The sequence below is a fragment of the Phalaenopsis equestris genome, unplaced genomic scaffold, assembly GCF_001263595.1.
Source record: "Phalaenopsis equestris unplaced genomic scaffold, ASM126359v1 Scaffold000297, whole genome shotgun sequence".
In the NCBI taxonomy this organism is placed as follows: Eukaryota; Viridiplantae; Streptophyta; class Magnoliopsida; order Asparagales; family Orchidaceae; genus Phalaenopsis; species Phalaenopsis equestris.
Window position 1 is genome coordinate 1,277,964 of NW_018164739.1, and position 17,831 is coordinate 1,295,794.

Genomic DNA, 17,831 nt, shown 5'->3' on the forward strand with positions numbered 1-17,831 from the left:
GTTGAAACAACTTCGGTCGGGTGTTGGTGGTCCAATGGCGACAACGACCCGATAACGGTGGTAAAGCATGGTGGTGGTCGCATGACGTCATGGGTCTGACTGAGTGATGGTGACTCGATGTTGGTCGAGTGATGATGTTCTTATGGTGGTGGCAACTTAAGGATCTGACGTTGGGGTGGTTGTCCATTGATGGAAGCCTGATGGCGGAGGTCGCACAAAATTGGTCGGCTGACAGTGGCTTTCTGGTGGCAACGACTCGATAACAATGGTCCAACATAGTGGATGTGGCCATATGAAGGTGACAATAGTGGTCAAGCAGTTGTATTCTAATGGTGGCAGTGACTTTACAGTGGTGGTTCGACGACGAAGATGGTGGTGGTTGGGCAATGGTAGTAGTTCGACATCGATGTTTCAATAGTGGCGACGACCTAACAAAATTGGTCTGGCGATGGCGATGACTCAACAACTGTAGCCCGCGGTGGCGACGGTTCGACTACTATGATTCGATGGTATCAGAGCCCTTTAGTCATTTACTTCAGGTACAAACCCTTTCATGAAAATAGTGTGGCTCTATTTCTAAATTTGTGAGTGACATCATCTGTAAATATTGTTAGAATCCAGATCACTTCATCAGACTATTCATAATGTTTCCCTTGATATAATAATATTTTAGGGAGATTTGAATGCCTTTGTGATACCAAAATTAAGTGATTTTGAGTTCGTTGGATTCTTCTTATTGAGATGTTTGATAGTTAAATCTGATGGCTCTTACTCGAGCTGTTAGTTTTGTAGGTCAACCTGACAGTTGATGATTGACATGCAAACCAGACAAGTTGATATGGTAGTTAGTACTTGCCTTATGTGTATCTTCAGAGAGAGGGAGAGGGAGAGGGAGATAATAGACACATGAGGCCCAATAAGAGAAATAAACCCTAGCTGATTCTAGCATAAAAATAGGGTTGTAATTGGAGTGGCTCTTGCTCGGCTTGAAAAAATTATTCATGTTCGTGTTTGACTCATGTTCGGCTCAAAATTGACTCGTTAGAATATAAAATTATTATAATATTATTTTTTTAAAATTAAAATAATAAATTTTCTAAAAATATGTTTGTATAAAAATTAATTAATAATAATTTATAATATTTAATTTTATGAATATTTATTATGTTTGTGTGTGTGTGTGTGTATAATTATTTTTGCACCAATTTGAGCCGAACACGAGCGAACAAACTTTTGTTTGTTTTCGGTTCGTTTACATCTAGAACTTAAAAATTTATTACCGTTCGGCTTGTTAGACTTAACGAATGAGATGTTCGCAAACAACAAGCCAAATTGACAGCCCTAAATAGAAAGAAAGAGTAGCACAAGTCCAGAAGGCCTACTAACGTCTCTGTTAGTTCATGTAAGTTGTTTATGATTTTGTTTCCAGTATTTAGATCATTAAAAAATTTTAAATACAGTATGCAGTAAACATAATATATTAGAATAAACATAATTATCTGATTCCTTGTAAAATAAGTACAGGAAATTACTTTTTTTTGTTTAACTTTAAATAAGATGAATATAACTTTTTTTTTCTTTCATATAAAGTTTATATTAAAAAAATATTTTAAAATGCACTTAAAAATGTTTTCTAATAGATTTAGGGCACGTTAGTGGAAAACTGAAAGTTATAGACTCTGTTTGGCGCAGCTGGGCGCAGCTGTAGCTTTCGAGCTGCAGCTGCGCTGTTCCAGGAAACTGCTGCAGGAAAGTTGACTGTCTGTTTGGTGCGACTGTGTGAAAACAGTTGCAGAATAGTTGTTTCTAGAAAAAATGACCATTCTGCCCTTATTTGATAAAAATGTTTAAAAGAGAACTATAGAAGTGAAATTTTTGAAACTCCAGAAACAAAATTTATTATGTAATAAATAAGTGAATCTTCAAAGTGTTAATCATGTAATAAATTTAATTATTGAATAATTAGTTAGTAATTGTCATTTAATAAATTTATGGGATTGATTAATATATTTTAAAATGTTAACTTTTTTTAATAGTTGAACATATGAAATAAAAAACTTGTTATAGGAATGCTCTTATATTTAGCGACACGATTTTATTAAAAATACATTTTCATTTATGATCTAACATATTATTAATGAACTAATCAATCTAATAATGTCAAATAGGTCTTACAAATATATTTTCATTTAGGTTCTCCATTTTATTAGAACAAAACTTAAATAGGCCTTACAAACATACACGGCTTATACTAACAGAAAAATGGAAATTTACATGCCTGCCACAAATATACACGGCTTATACTAACAGAAAAAAATGAAACCGTAAACAAAACGGCTTAAAATATAATAAAGCCAACAACAGTGATTGGGTACATACCACCTAGTTCCTATGGATTTACATATACAACACCTAAACTTTATTTTTTACATTTATACCTTTTCCTACACAAATTTATAGCTCCAAGGTGATATTAAGTACTAAACATTAAGTGTGAGAATATGAATCCCAAAGTTCTGCACAATCTCAAAGTTCCTCCTCCTCTCTACAGAGAAAAATTTTGCTTCTCATACAAATTAGAACTTTGAGTTGTTAACCATACAAAACAAGCAAAATATATATTTTAGTACTTGAACCTTACAAAGTAACTCCCATCAAGTTTCACAAAAAAAGACAAATGTTCATCAATCAGATTAAACGAGTTTTTCTCATATATGAAATAGAAGTACGGAAACAGCCAAAATAAATGAAATGAATTACACATTGTACTAAATAAATTACAAATGCCCAAAATTGCCTTCTACTAATGCGGTTGTAATTTCTTCCCTTAACTCTGTCATTTCTTTTGATCCATCTCCTTCTCTAGTACAGATAGTGGAAGGATCACTCCCAAATCGTTCCACGGAATGCACAATGTGGCACTCAAATGCCTCTGGAGGGACATGCTCCTCATCATTGTCAGCCATATGAAAGTCAGTGTCGGTGTGGGAGGGATGTCGTCGAATATAATTGTGTAGCATCATCGTTGCTATCATAATCTGAACATGTTTGAGAAAAATGTAAGGTGACATATCGCAAAGAAGCACTCATTTCTTCTTTCAAACATTGAAAGTCCTCTCGCTGACACCACGTAAGGAGGAATGTCTTTTGTTAAAAACATCTTTTCTGTTACGTGTCACATTGTTGGCTCGCTCGAAATCAGATATATGATATCTAGTATATGGGAAGGGATTGAGATACCATCGCTGCAATGGATAACTGGTATCCACTAAATAATATTTGTCTGGAATGCATTGTAGATTCAGTATGATGTTTAAAGTGATTAATTAAAGGATTCGGTGCTGCAACATACCGCGTGGAGGCTGTGAGAAGTTGTACCGAGCATTTTGCATAGCACTTTGTCGGCCAATTTTTTTTTAAAATAAGATTTTAAAATTTAAATTTAGTGTAATATATAATGTAATTTTAATTTTGTGAAAATGGTATTTTTTATTATTTTTGAAAAATTGTGAGACTGAATAGACCTCACATATTTAATAGTTTAAATAATTGAGCACGATATCATAAATGATATATCATCTCGAATGGTGAATTTATCACTTATTAGTAGGCTTAATTATCTATACTTAAAAGTGTATAACTCTATTTTGGTCTACGAATTTATAGCTAACAAGTTCTCTTATCTAATGCACAGATTAGATAGGGTTTAGATTAATCTGGGTTCTTAATTCTCTATATGGGCAAGCCCCTATAGTTAATTACATCCCAAATGACGGGAGTCATTTGAGAAAACTCTCGATAATGATTAGAGGTTTGGTCTTCAAGAATTCAACGTTTAGGTCTTCACGATTGTTTATAGGAAAAGTCAAGTGGGATCAGTTCAAATAGGAACAGTTATTTCCAGAGTCCAAAGAAGCGAAAAGTAGGAGATGTCGAAGATACCAAATAAGATTCAGTGACATCTCAAACTAACATATGGTTTGGCTTTACATCTTTGAAAGAGAAATTATTTGATGTTTCAGTCTTGCAAGTTATTTAGATATTTGAGGCTTATATCTACATTTCATATGTAAATGACCCGAGAAAATATGAGGAATTATGTCGCACTAGACGACGACCTCGGAATCCAAAAAATTTTAGGACTCATATCGTATGATATAAAAATCGTAGAAAGTCCTAAAAGATAATGTGTTGATTTACGTTGTACACGACCAACATCGACATCCTATAAGTATGTTATTTAAATCTATCGAAGCTCGGTTGAAGCTCATTCTTATATCTTCCGTTGTTGTCTTGACCGTGGTCCGGGTATAAATCATCAATCGACAACGTCGTCGTCTCGTTCCAAGAAAAAGGGATAAAGAAAAGAAAAAACCATGCCTCGAACGGCCAATCCTAGGGTGTTATACAAACATGCTAGGAGAATTATATTTAAGAGTTTAAATATAGATAAAGGTCCAAAGTACAATGCAGTGCAGGAAAAGGAACAACCGTGTAGTAAACTACTATAACAGGAAAGGACTGAAGGAAAACTATGAAAGCAAAGCAATATAAAGAAAGGAAAGACTGTGTAATAAAAAAATGCAGTAAAGGAACAAAACTGAAACAACTAAATGTACCTGATTAATTCCGGCGATGCTACCAAACATATTACAATTGCATGATAAAGAGGGGTTAGATAAACATTTGTAGACTTTAAAAGAAAGGCTAAGTGAGACTTTAAAAGAAAGGCTAAGAAAGGCTAAGTGATAAGCATATGAGAATTTAAAGTGGGATATCAGCTTTTAGTTTGGAGTTGGGCTCAGACTAGACCTCTTTTTCTTCTTTATCTCGACTTCACAGGCAACTGATATATCGAAGTCAACTTATCAATATCAACTAGAGGTCACCAACGAATCACCCCTATAAACAGGCAGTCCTAAACCTTATCGTTCAATGCATGTGTGAATCTAAATAGTATCCAGACTTATCTTATTAAAGATACAAAGTACGTATGTGAGATAGTATCTGAACTTATCAAGGCGTAGTGCACCTATGTGTGATGCTAGTATAAATGATGTATAGTATCCAAACTTATCGGGGTGTGGTGTGGGGTGTGGTGTGCCTATGTGTGGGCCTATGTGTGGTGCTAGGATAAATGATGTATAGTATCTAAACTTTCAAAAGAAATATAATATATATTCTTGTGATATATGTTATGTGGAGTGTCTAGTGTATAGTGTATGATGTGTTGCAAATGTAGTATCTGTCGTGCAGAGTGTAAGGTGTAGTGTCTATTGTGTATCGTAGTATTTATTGTGTAGTGTATGAAATGTGTTATATGATACGTGGAGTGCATATGTAAGTGTTATTATGTGTATATGTATTAATCCAGTGTATAGTGGCTATGGTGTAATATTTATCATTTTGTGGATTTGGAATCTATTCCTTTTGTAAGTGTAGTATCTGTGTAAGACCTGCAGTATCTGTTCTTTTACAAGTGCAGTATCTATGCAAAAATTTGTAGTATTTGTTCTCTTACAAGTGTAATATATGTGCAAAAACTTGTAGTATTTGTGCTTTCCTAACTACCAATTCTCAAGCCTTTTGAAAAGGGTTAGAGTTGTCAACAACTTAGGGGTGAAAGGGCATCTCACTAATTGAATATTGATTTTATGTTTTCAGCTATAAGAAAAACTGATCAATGGTTCTTTGCATCATTGTCTGTTACCCCACACCTCGAACTTATAGGCCACTCTAATATTCCATATGTTTACCCAAAAAAAAATTGTACATTTAACATTGTATATTTTATATCAAGAAAATGAGAGAAGTAATCATTTAAGCATTTCTATAACATCCATCTTCCACTTCTAAGTTCAAACTTTAAACCTGTACATATGATTATTACATGCTCTATCAATTTTTCAAAGAGAAATATGTTTTCATTACTCGGGATGCTAAAGCAACTGTCCAAAACATCGAATAATCCCAATATATATTCAAATAAGAGCACTTTTCAAAAGAACCGAAAACCATTTTCAATGTGTATTCAAATAAAATAACAAGGGGAGCAAATACTACAACATCTAGAACTAATTCTCAAAGCTAAAAGATAGCTTTCAATATATATTCGAATAGCACGGCAAGAGGGGCAAGAATTGCAGTTCCAAAACTACTATTCCAGAACAAAAATAAATCTCCAAACATGCATTTGAATATAGGTATCAAGAAGCATAGAAACATGCCCCAAACAGGTGTAAAAAATGATTTCCAATATATGTTCAAACAAGAGCAGCAAAGAGAACCAAAACCAAATCCCAAATATATTTTTCAAAACATAAAAATGACTTCCAGCAAGTATTTGAACAAAGGACAGCAAGGAGAACCAAAACTAAGCCCCAAGTGTATTTTTCAAACCATTCGAACAAGGGACAGCAAAAAAAAAATCAAAACCGAGCCCCATGTATATCTTTCTCAGCATTAAAACAGATCTCAACATGTATTCGAACAAAGATCTCAACATGTATTCGAACATTCGAACAAAAGTAGTAGCATAAGGAGTAAAACCGAGTCACCAAATGAAGGAGCAAAATTGAGCCATTACTCAAAATATTAAAGCAGGTGTCCATAATCAAATAGTCCCAAATATATATTCGAATAAGACAACGAGGAAAGTAAAACTGCGACTCCAAATTAATTCTCAGGACAAAAAAAAAAAGTCTCCAATATATTTATTTGCATAGGGAGAACAAAAAAAAGACAGAAATCAGCTCCCAAATAATATTCAAAACCAGAAAATAAATTTCCAACATGTATATTCACATAGGGACAACAAGAAGCATAGAAAATTAACCCTCTAAAACTGATCAAAATGTAAAACATATTTCCAACATCTCCATTTGAATAAAGGCAGCGAGGAGAACAAAACCCAACTCCAATATATAGCTGTTTCAAGCACCAACATATTCCAATATATATTCGAATGAAGAGGCATCAAGAAGATCAAAACCGAGCTTATCAAAATAATTTGCTCAGCATGATAACTATAACAAATTTCCGAACAAATCTCATTTCAAGAAACGTATAAGAACAAACCAATATTCTTCACTGAGCATCATATATCCATAGGTTTAACTCCCTCTCTCTTTTTTTTTATTGTCTATAATATTCAAGAATCACTAATGATGTAAGCCAAAAGAAGAGATCAAGCTCTTAGAGTAATCGAAATATGTTTTAGAAATCCATTTGATATGGATCATAAAATTCTTTGAAAATACCAAAGAAGAAGACGAGAAACTTACCTCCAAATATTTTTAGAAGATTTAAAAGAACTTAGACGTAGTAAGCAAAACAATCTCTGGATCCAATAATGAAAGAAGCTAATCCCGAAAGAAGTTGTCAACCAACCGAAACTCTCTCTTAGTATACGAATCAGAGAAATCCAACCAAAAAACTCTTCTCGAACAACTTTCAGAAAGCTCCCAGCAAACCCCAAACAAAAGTCCTCAAATCACTCAAAGAAATTTTCATCATCCCCGAATCCTTCCTCAGAACTCAGATGAGGTATTTATAGGCGGAGATAAGAGAGGGGCGCACCGACAAGGCTTATGCATTTGGGCGGTAAAATTTGTTAAAACAAAAAAAGGTTACCGGCGGCGAAGGTCGGTTAAGACCGACGACGAAAGAGGCCACCAGAGAACCGAAAGAAATCTCAAGATTCGGTCAAGAAAAGGGAGGAGGAGGAAGAGGTCTGGTTAGGGCAAACGAAGTTTCGAGAAAGGAAAAGGGAACTTGTGAGTTTGAGATTAGATTTAGGAATAAAAAAAAAACTTTTTATTAAAAAAAAATTATTATATTTTTTTAAAGAAAATATCAAATTTTGTGTAATCCATTCATGCGCGGTGCCCCAACAAAATATGTGTCCTCCATAGCTAAAATTGAATTTCCGGACGCGATGACGGGGTCTATTTCATCATCCGGAGTCATCCGGACAAACTCGTCGACAATTGCGCCAAATTAACTTCAATTCGGGCACGGCGCGTCAAATGAAATTATTTTGATACGATCGGAACCGTTAAACAAGTATATCGATGACCGGTCCTTGTATAAACGACAAACAAAGTTAAACATATTGCTCTCGGTAGAAAGTCAAACATCGAAAGCCATGGGGTCCGCTTATGTCTTTCAAATTTCTATAGGAGTTCAATTTGAGCTTCAATATGTCTCAATATGTCGGAGCTTCAATATGTCGGCTTTTCAATCGACTCAATTGAATGTTGAGGATCTGAAACCGCCCTATGAAACTTAAAAAAAACAAAAAAGTAGCTCGAATTTCTAAGTGGTGTAGATCTCAGTCTAGTCCTCTAGGAGAGTCAAAATAGAAATCTTAAGGCTAGATCCTAGGGTATCTAAGGAAGGGAAAAGAAGACCTAAAAAATGATGTCAACACACTTAAAAATTTTGTTGTCGTGCGCACTACCCTCTCAGCCGGGCATGACGAACGTAAAGCACATGTTAAAGTTGCACATAATCATAACATTTTGTGTAGGGGCTCCACAACACCCAATAAATGCAATATTTTCATCTTTTGTAACTCTTACATCAACGTGGGTTTCATATATTGCTCGAATGCAATCTTACACAGATGCATTTGAGTTATTAATGTCCAGTATTCATATTTAAAATTGAATACTATAAATTGCAAATGTTACCTTAAAGAAGGGCATGTAACGTGCATCATGTTGAATCTCTGTAGGAGTTCGTGTGAACGTTGGATCAGTTGGTTTTATGACTTCTTTAGATAGGCTCACAAGTGCATTCAGACCCACAGAGAAGTATCTACTGATCATCTCAGATGAGTGTTGGAATCGTTCCATCGAACCACACATTAACTCATTGTGTGACAATATGTAGAGAGTTATCGCTAAGACCTCGTGTTGTGTCATCTTCGATGACCCATGAAGACCATGGAATCCACTAAGTTCTGCTAGAAGATCTGTAAATACTTTCTGCCTCATGCAGAACATGTTGAATCTGGTTGAATGTCCAGCAAGCAGTTCCCCAACCTATTTGTCACCAAAATAAGATGTTGTGAAGCATGGAGAGTGGTCAATGTACGTGTTGTAGTACTCAACGATCAAGGCGATCGTTGCATTTCTCCGTCTGTCTTTCTTGTTCTGAATCCATGATAATGTATATTGTACTAGTATTAATTAAAAATAAATGGAATTAATAAATCACAAAGAAAACATGACCCAAACAATTATAAGAGATTAAAATGATGGCTTAAGATTTTCAAATAATCATATCACTATAAAATAGAATAACGAAGTAAAATTGTTCCGAACAACAACATATGAAAAAAAATAATCCCCTCACTCAATAGCAAATAAGAAAAAAAATTCCTCAGTTATCTCTACGTGCATGAAAATGTCGTAGATATACAACCTCGTTTTTATTTGACAATCGTTGCAAAGAAATCTCTGTGGAGCGAATCTTGAAGAAGTTCTACTGCAATTCTACTGCAAAAAAGTATAGGTCAAAATCCTCTGAAATTTCATCACCTTTATGCAGAATTTCTGCAACATGCTTAATGGAATTTGCCTGAACTGTGTGTGGGGCATCGTTGGAAGGACCCACCATATGTGATATCCGGTTTCTGAGAAAAGCAGCTCCACCCTTTTTTCTACCCTCTACACAATGACACTTAGAAAAGTTTGGGGTCTGGATTTCAGGGATTTCCAGGCTATTGAGATCGGGTGAATCACATGCTAGGTTGATGGCCACATTCTCAGGGGTGTCACAAAACCTTGTCTCACTTGAAGCACATGCATATTTGTCTGTTGCGACGACACCCTCAAACATCCGGTCCAGCTTCTCCTCAAACTCGGGTTCAATGCCACAAAATTTGTACTTCTTCGTTGTCGGCACCGCCTGCAAAATCATATTAAACACTTCAATTAGTACTAAAAAATAAAAGAAATAAAATTATATGAATGATAATTTGCTCATCGCAAGTCTTTCAGCCCACCACTCCGCCGAAGCATCAATGGTTCGTTTCACCATGTTCACTTCACCGGATCCCAACCCAAGTCCGTTGATCTTCGTTTCAATTCCTTTCAAATTTTCCAATCATTCTTGAGTTGATCTCATTTGTTCTTCATTTGCAACCTGTCATACACCCTGCCCGTACTTTCTTTGAAATTTTCGATAATATTTTGTCATCTTTCCTCATTAAAATAAGTTGTGGATCTATTTCCAAGTTTAATCTCCTTAAGGCAGAGGTCACAAAATAATAATTTTGTTTCTTTTTTCTCATATTGTCGGTGTATCGGTGTCGCGGCGCTCTTTGATCGCTCCCCCAAACATGGCCATAATTGCATAAAAAGGATGTGAGCACCCGGGGACGATGGAATTGAAATAATGGGATCTTATGCAAATCACATTGGGTCTATTTAGGACAGTTATAACAGTTTAAAGAAGCAATTATAGAATAAATTTTTATCAACCATCGCATTTATTCAGATCAGATTGTTAAACACAGTTTCCCATCGTAGTTTTTTGAAAAGTCAGGCAAAACTTCATTTTACCAAATGCCACAAAATAAGAATCGGCACCACACCGCCACTAAATGCACCCTAATCTCTTGGTTGAGAGTTGTAGGTTTTAAATCAAGAGGTTATAAATTCAAGGCTTTGTTATATATGTACATGTCAATGCCTGGATGCAGGCAGCAAGCTGAAAAAAGGCCACAAGCCAATTTGCTGATCAATTTGGAATTTATCAATTTGAGCGAATTTCTAATTAATCAACATTCAAATGTTGGGGATAATCAAAATTCATAAAATATATATATATATTTGGATTTATTTTATTTTAGATGATACAACTTAGAAGTTAAAATGCATGCATTTCAAATGTAATTAACTCAAAATATCTTAGAACAAATAATTACAAATTTAAGAAAAAATCCTTTTTTCATGACCATCGATTATGGGAAGCTGAAACATCATAACATTTGATAATCTTTAACCATTCTTACAAATGTGGCACATTAAAGATTACCTAAGCAAATAAGATAATTTTATACACATTGAAGGTACAAATGGAGAATCGATGATAACATGATCAATATAGATACACAATCAACGAATTTCCAACAAGGCATAAATTAGATCTCGTGACATCTTTTTCGAGTAAAAAAGATTCAAACTTTGATAAAATGTCATCCAAAAGTTTGATTTCAGCAAACATACAATCAAACCGACACATCAAATGTCTTCAACTACTTCATAAAATTGTGAACAAATTATTAATATCTTATATATATAGTGCATTTTACTCAAACAAGTGATCATAGTGTTACTTTTTATGCGATATTAAAGAACTGAGTGAGATGTGTGTAAATATGAAATTTTAAATATGAGATATGTAAATACATAAGAATTATGTGCTATCATGCAAATGACCCATTATAAATTCTGAAATTAAAATGACCCCATGCAAAATGTCAGAAGTCTATTTCTAGCACTTCCCTCCATACATAGTAGATGAAAGCATAAATGCACAATCCCAAAGTCAAGCTTGAACAAGCAAATCCACCTCAAATTCACGAATTCTACGTCTGAAAGTTTTGAAATAATCCTTTGGAATGATGCTCGAGAAGTATGGATTTAAGTGGGACAAAGCCATAACACCGTCTTCCAAGTTTAAATCTTTAAGATTTTAAAGAAGATGAAACTATGACACCTACTATCTGGACTAACCTGCTTATATCGAGTTGCTCATATTTGTCAACAGTGTCAGCCTAACTCCATTCCGGCCTTCGATGTTGCTTGTCTTGAGATCCATTTTGATTCAAATCACCACCCCTGACAGCAGAAACACAAACCCTAGGCTCATGAAACTACAGCCTCATTCCCTGCAATGAACCATCTGAGTCTCTCAGTCTCACCAATCGCCGGCAACCATCCAGAAAGAATCTCCATTGTCGTCAGATCAGGATCACAACCCTCCTCTTTCATCTGCTCCATCAGCTCAAACGCCATTGCAGACATATTCTTCTCGCAAAGTCCTTTCATTATTGCATTATAAGTGATGATATTTGGAGGTACCCTGCTGCTTCGCATTTGATCCAGAAGAGAAACCGCCGTGCCAATCCCTCCACTTTTGCAGAAGGAATCAATAAGAACGTTGTATATTGCTGCGTTGGGCTCAAATTTTGAGTCTTGCAAGCTCTGAAAGATCTTCACGGCTCCGTCGCGATCACCATTCTTACAGAATCCATGGATGAGAGTGCCGTAAGTGACCAGAGAAGGCTCGCAGTTATCATCCATCATTTGCTTCAACAGAGTTTGCGCCATGGAAAAATCCCCAGCCTTGCAGTAAGCGTCAATCAGAGTGTTGTATGTGACGACATCTGGCTTAATTCCGGCTTCAGACATTTCATGAAACAGTTTCAAAGCCTTCTCCATCTTCTTCTTCTTCCCAAATCCCGTAATCAGGATGTTGTAGCTCTTCGTATCGAGTTGGAATCCATTTTTCCTCATCGATGATGCGACCGAGCTTGCATCATCGATCCTTCCAGCCATGGATAAGCCTGATATCAGAGTGAAGTAGGTAACAGCATCAGGGGAATGCCCTTCACGAATCATTTCATTAAACAATTCCATCCCCTTGCTCACATTGTTTGCATGGAGGAAAGCTCCGATGAGAGTGCAGTAAGTAACAGAATTCCCCCTGGCGTTGGCCCATGCCATCTTCTTCTCACAGAAGAAGCTCAGAGCGCTGCTCACCATGCCGTTCTTGCACATCCCAGAAATGAGAGTGTTAAGCGTGACGATGTTAGGAGAAACGCCTTCTTCCACCATTCGAGCATTAAGCTCGAAGGCAGCATCAATATCCCCAGATTTGCAGAACCCATCAATAAGGGCATTGAAGGTGATGGCATTTGGATCGCAATGGTGAGTTTTCATGCGGTCAAGAAGAGCCAGTCCTTCACAGGTTCTTCCTACCTTACAGAGCCCGTCGATAAGGTTGTTGAAGATGACGGTATCAGGGCCAGCAGCTGAAAACGGCTTCGTCATTTTGTCGAACATCTGGAGTGCAAGGTCGATGTTGCGGGACTTACAGAGATGATTCATAACTATTCCGTATGTAATTACGTTCGCAGCACCGGCTTCCTCTATATCGGAGAATACAAGCGTCATCCTTGAAGTATCCCTGTCCTTCGAGAGTCCGGTGAGAAGAGCGTTCCAGACGGGAACTTCCACGGCACCGCCGCCATTCTTGACGGCATAGATGAGGTCCCACGCTTTCCCCGTGCGGCCATCACGGCAGAGACCGACGACAACCTTGGTGAACTGGTAGGTATCAATGGCGAAAGCGCCAAATTTGGTGATTTGAATGATAAGGTTGAGAATTTCATCGTTCGCGGGCACGCCGCTGCGCGACAGAGTGAAGAACAATATTGAACAGGTGATGGAATTCGGAAGGCAATGGGAGATAGGGCTTAGCATATCGCGGAGAAGGGAAAGCGCTTCAGCCCGGTGATTGGGAACCGGAGAACGGAGGAGAGAAGCGAGGAGATGGTTGCAGAGATCCGTGCAGCGAAGGGAGGGATCCAGAGTCTGGAAGGCGAGGAGAGAATCGGAGGGCGAGCGGGCAGCGGCGAATGAGCGGACAAGGAGGGTAGCAGATCCAGGCGTGAGGGCGTAGCCTTGTTCGTTGGAGCGGAGGAGTAGCTTCTTGAGAGGAAGAAAGTTGCCATCTTTGTTCTCGCGGGCAGCGAGCTGGAAGATGGCCTGGAAGGCGAATGGAGCGTGGGAGGGGGAAGCGGCTTGGAGGCCACGGAGGCGGCACCAGTCGAAGAGGCGGAGAGCGGCGGAGGAGTGGTGGATGGAGCGGAGGAGTTGGTAGAGATGGGAGGGGGTTATTGGGGAGGAGGAGATGAGGGTTTGCAGCTGTTCCTCTGCAAGCAAGGGCAGGCTTTTGTGAACGTTGTGTTTCATTAGAAATCCTCACGGACGCCTCCTCCTCGCCGGCAGGTCTTCGCAAGGCAAAATGAGTATATTTGAGCTCAATAGGTGCGCTCATGCTCTGACTCGTTTACTTGGCCAGTTGAATATGAGAGGTTCACTAAAAAATTCGTTTTGACAATCCTCATGACATAATCACAAAATTTTAAGGATTCAAACAAGATTTTAAATTTATTATTTATATTAAAACATAATTTAAATCTAATTTAATAATTTTTATTTTTTTATTAATTAATAATTTAATTGGTTATAAATCTTTGTAGTCATATAGTTAAGTAAAATTTTTAAAAATACTAATCATCAAAAATATATATATCTTAGCAAACGAGTCGAACACGAGCTTCTTAACAAGCTGAACACGAGTTGTTCACGAAAAACGAGCCATCTTGACAGCACGCACGAGTGGGCTTGTTTAAGAAAAAAATAATAAAAATATATTCCAAATATATTAAAATTCAAGAAACTTTAAATTATTTTAATATTTTATACTTTATATTAAATAATTATTATTACTTTATGCGTGCTAAAAAATTCGTAATGGTAGAGTAACGGACTATTGTTTTAGCGTTGTATGAAAGTTCAGCATACACACAGATAAAAGAGAAAAAATATGTGATGACTCCAGAAATTTTTACGTGGAAAACCTATAAGTGAAAAACTACAGGGTCTGACCCAGTTGCGGAAATACACTAATAATTGATGACTACAAAAATCCTTACTCCCGCGGACAGGAAAATGGTAACTAAATTTTTCAGATTACAACATCGACTGACGGTGTCTAGTTGGAGGTGATCGATGGTGGTTAGTGCTGATGGATGACGGTTGGCGGAGATCGACGACGGTCGGCGGAGGTCGACAACAGTCGGCGGTGATGCTGAGCTGCAGCTTCTCCTTAAGGCCTCAGGCTCTCTCTAAATTTCAGTTTCATCACATGTGAGGGGTGGGGGTCTACTTATAATATTATGAGTGTAATTAATACAGAAATATCAATCCTTTTGATCGGACAATCCAGAGAGTTTTCTCCGATCATGTCGCATTTAATAGACATTTGAGTGTCTTAACGATGTTTGAATTGAGTAATCTTGGTCTCGTTGGATTTGTCTTGTCGAGTCACTAGATTCGAGTATAAACTTACCAGTGTCGACATATGTTTGACCTTCCAAATGTATCCATAAATATTCCAATGGTCGTTTAATGACTTGCATTAGATTAGTTTCCATATCATTAGCTTCGTCTCATCGAGTCGGTCAGTTTGACTATAAGTTTGTTTAAATCGGAGCTCTGGATGACTTTTTACCATGATTTAAATGTTTCTTGCTTAAAATATCGTCTCGAAATTCAAGTTATGCTTCGAGATTTGTGCCAGATGATGAAAATTTGTTAGTGGCGTTCATTACTTATCTACTAAAACCTTGTTATATTTATCATTTCATTGTTTTACTAGTTTGACTTAATATATTTTATGTTTCTCATATTAAACAAGTCGATTTGAACTTGTAAAATTAAGTTAAAGCTCAAACTCGAACTCGATTAATTAATCAAGTTCGACTTGACTCACACACCCCTAACTTGCACTTGCATATTTACATAATGGTGATCCAATGGCCAAGAATATAGAAGAAAGGGCACCATGACAGACAAAATGTCTCACATCGGCTAGGTGTAGTGCCGATAAACAGTATTTAAGTCATGGGCTGTCCACCACCTCAAATAGCTCTTTTGGGAGGTGACAAGTGATATCAAAGCAGATTACTGTTTGTCATGTGTGTGGACTCTCCATTGTCCAATGAGACCCTCTGAGGAGTCGATCCGTGATGAGGGCGCATGTGATTTTGTGGAGGAGAATATCACGGACAAAAAGTCCCACATCGGCTAGGTGTAGGGTCGAAGAGCAGTGTTTAACTCCTGGGCTGCCCACACTTGTCACCTTCCAAAAGGGTTCTTCGAGGTGGTGGGCAGCACAGGAGTTAAACACTGCTCTTCGGCCCTACACCTAACCGATGTGGGATTTTTTATTTGTGACATTCTCCTCCACCCAATTGCGTGACGCCCTCATCACGGATGGGCTCCTTCGAGGGTCTCACTAGACCATGGAGAGTCCATAGACCTGACAAGCGGTAATCTGCTCTGATACCACTTGTTACCTCTCAAAAGAGCTCTTTGAGGTTGTGGGTAGCCCGGGACTTAAATACTGTTTTTCGGCCTTACACCTGGCTGATGTGGGACTTTTTGTCTGTGACCTTCTCCTCCACCTAATCACGTGACGCCCTCGTCACGGATCGGCTCCTCTGAGGGTTCCACTGGACCATGGAGAGTCCACACACCTGACAGACAGTAATCTGCTCTTATACTACTTGTCACCTCCCAAAAGAGCTCTTTGGGGTGGTGGGCAGCCCGGGATTTAAATACTGCTTTTCGGCCCTACACCTAGCCGATGTGGGACTTTATGTCCATGACAATCTACTCCGCCCAATCACATGACGCCCTCGTCACGGATCAGCTCCTCTGAGGGTTCCACTGGACCTTGGAGAGTCCACACACCTGACAGACAATAATCTGTTGTGACACCACCTGTCAGCTATTTTGGGAGGTGACAGGTGGTATGAGAGCAGATTGTCGCATGCAGGTGTGTGGACTCTCCATGGTCCAGTGGAACCCTCGGAGGAGCCGATCCGTGACGAGGGTGTCATGTGATTGGGCGGAGTAGAATGCCATGAACATAAAGTCACACATTGGTTAGGTGTATGGCCAAAAAATAGTATTTAAATCCTGGGCTGCTCACCACCCCAAATAGCTCTTTGGGGAGGTGACAACCCACTGAGATCCGTTCGGACGAATCTGTATATAAATTGGTCAAATAATTTGCAACCCAACTTGAAATTTTGAAAAATCTAATCGATCCAAATTTTGATAAAAATTAATTGATGAAACCACGAGTTAATTTGATTTAATTGATTCAGCTATGAACAAATTTTAATTAATGACAAGCAATATGAAAATATATCTTAAATGTTCATTATCAATTTAATTTTATGAATCTACATTTCAGTTCAATTAAATGTACATATATGACAAACTTTAATTTTTTTATGAGTTAAAAAAGTATGAAGATATACGTACATACCATTTAGTTTTTGTGTATTTACATATTTAACACTTAAACTTAATATTTACAATAATGCTATGTTATTAATGCATGAAAACGTGTATTACATTTTTTTTAGCTTATAATTGTGTTAGTTTTAATGAAATATGAAAGATTTTAGTTGTATAAATGTAAAAAAGCAAAGTTTGGGTATTAGTACACAGAACTTAGGTGTATGCAAGTATATGCTCCTAAATTGGCAAAAAATTTTATGTCCGGACGTAGCTCTACGTGCAGACTTCCAATAATATGCCGCCGGTTTGAGGTTATTGTGGGGTTTTTGAAGTGAAACCACAGAGATTATTAGGGGGGTTATTGCGGGGGTTAATGCAAGACGTTATTGAATTGGAACTGCGGAGGTTATTGGGGGATTATTACGGTGGTTATTATCGAAGGGTTATTGAAGTGGAACCACAATGGTTATTAGGGGGTTAATTCGGGGTTATTGTCGGGGGTTATTGAAGTGGAACCGCAGAGGTTATTAGGGCGTTATTGAATGAGGGTATTGGAGTTGAACCGCGGAGGTTATTGGGGGGTTATTTATGTGTTTTTTAAGTTAATGACCCAATAACCTCCGAATAAAATCCTAGTGTTATTAATATAGAAGATGTCTTTTCTAAACAAAAAATTGTGGAGACTTTTTTTATGGACGGTGATATGAATACTGC

The 17,831-nt window shown here is 37.4% G+C and overlaps 1 protein-coding gene across 2 annotated transcripts; it reads right to left on the bottom strand.

Annotated features, from left to right (window-relative positions):
- Positions 1 to 2,801: 2,801 nt before the first annotated feature.
- LOC110025351 (pentatricopeptide repeat-containing protein At3g61520, mitochondrial-like) lies at positions 2,802 to 14,081 on the bottom strand. 2 transcript variants are annotated; one of them, XM_020725790.1, is made up of 2 exons: positions 11,748 to 14,081; positions 2,802 to 3,038 (listed from the first exon to the last, which is right to left on the bottom strand). In XM_020725790.1, exon 1 carries the CDS (start codon positions 13,989 to 13,991, stop codon positions 11,880 to 11,882), a length of 2,112 nt encoding a protein of 703 aa, XP_020581449.1. In that variant the 5' UTR covers positions 13,992 to 14,081; the 3' UTR covers positions 2,802 to 3,038; positions 11,748 to 11,879. The 2 variants fall into 2 exon arrangements, with proteins under 2 accessions (XP_020581449.1, XP_020581448.1); XM_020725789.1 differs by lacking the exon at positions 2,802 to 3,038 and adding an exon at positions 9,555 to 9,915.
- Positions 14,082 to 17,831: the final 3,750 nt, after the last annotated feature.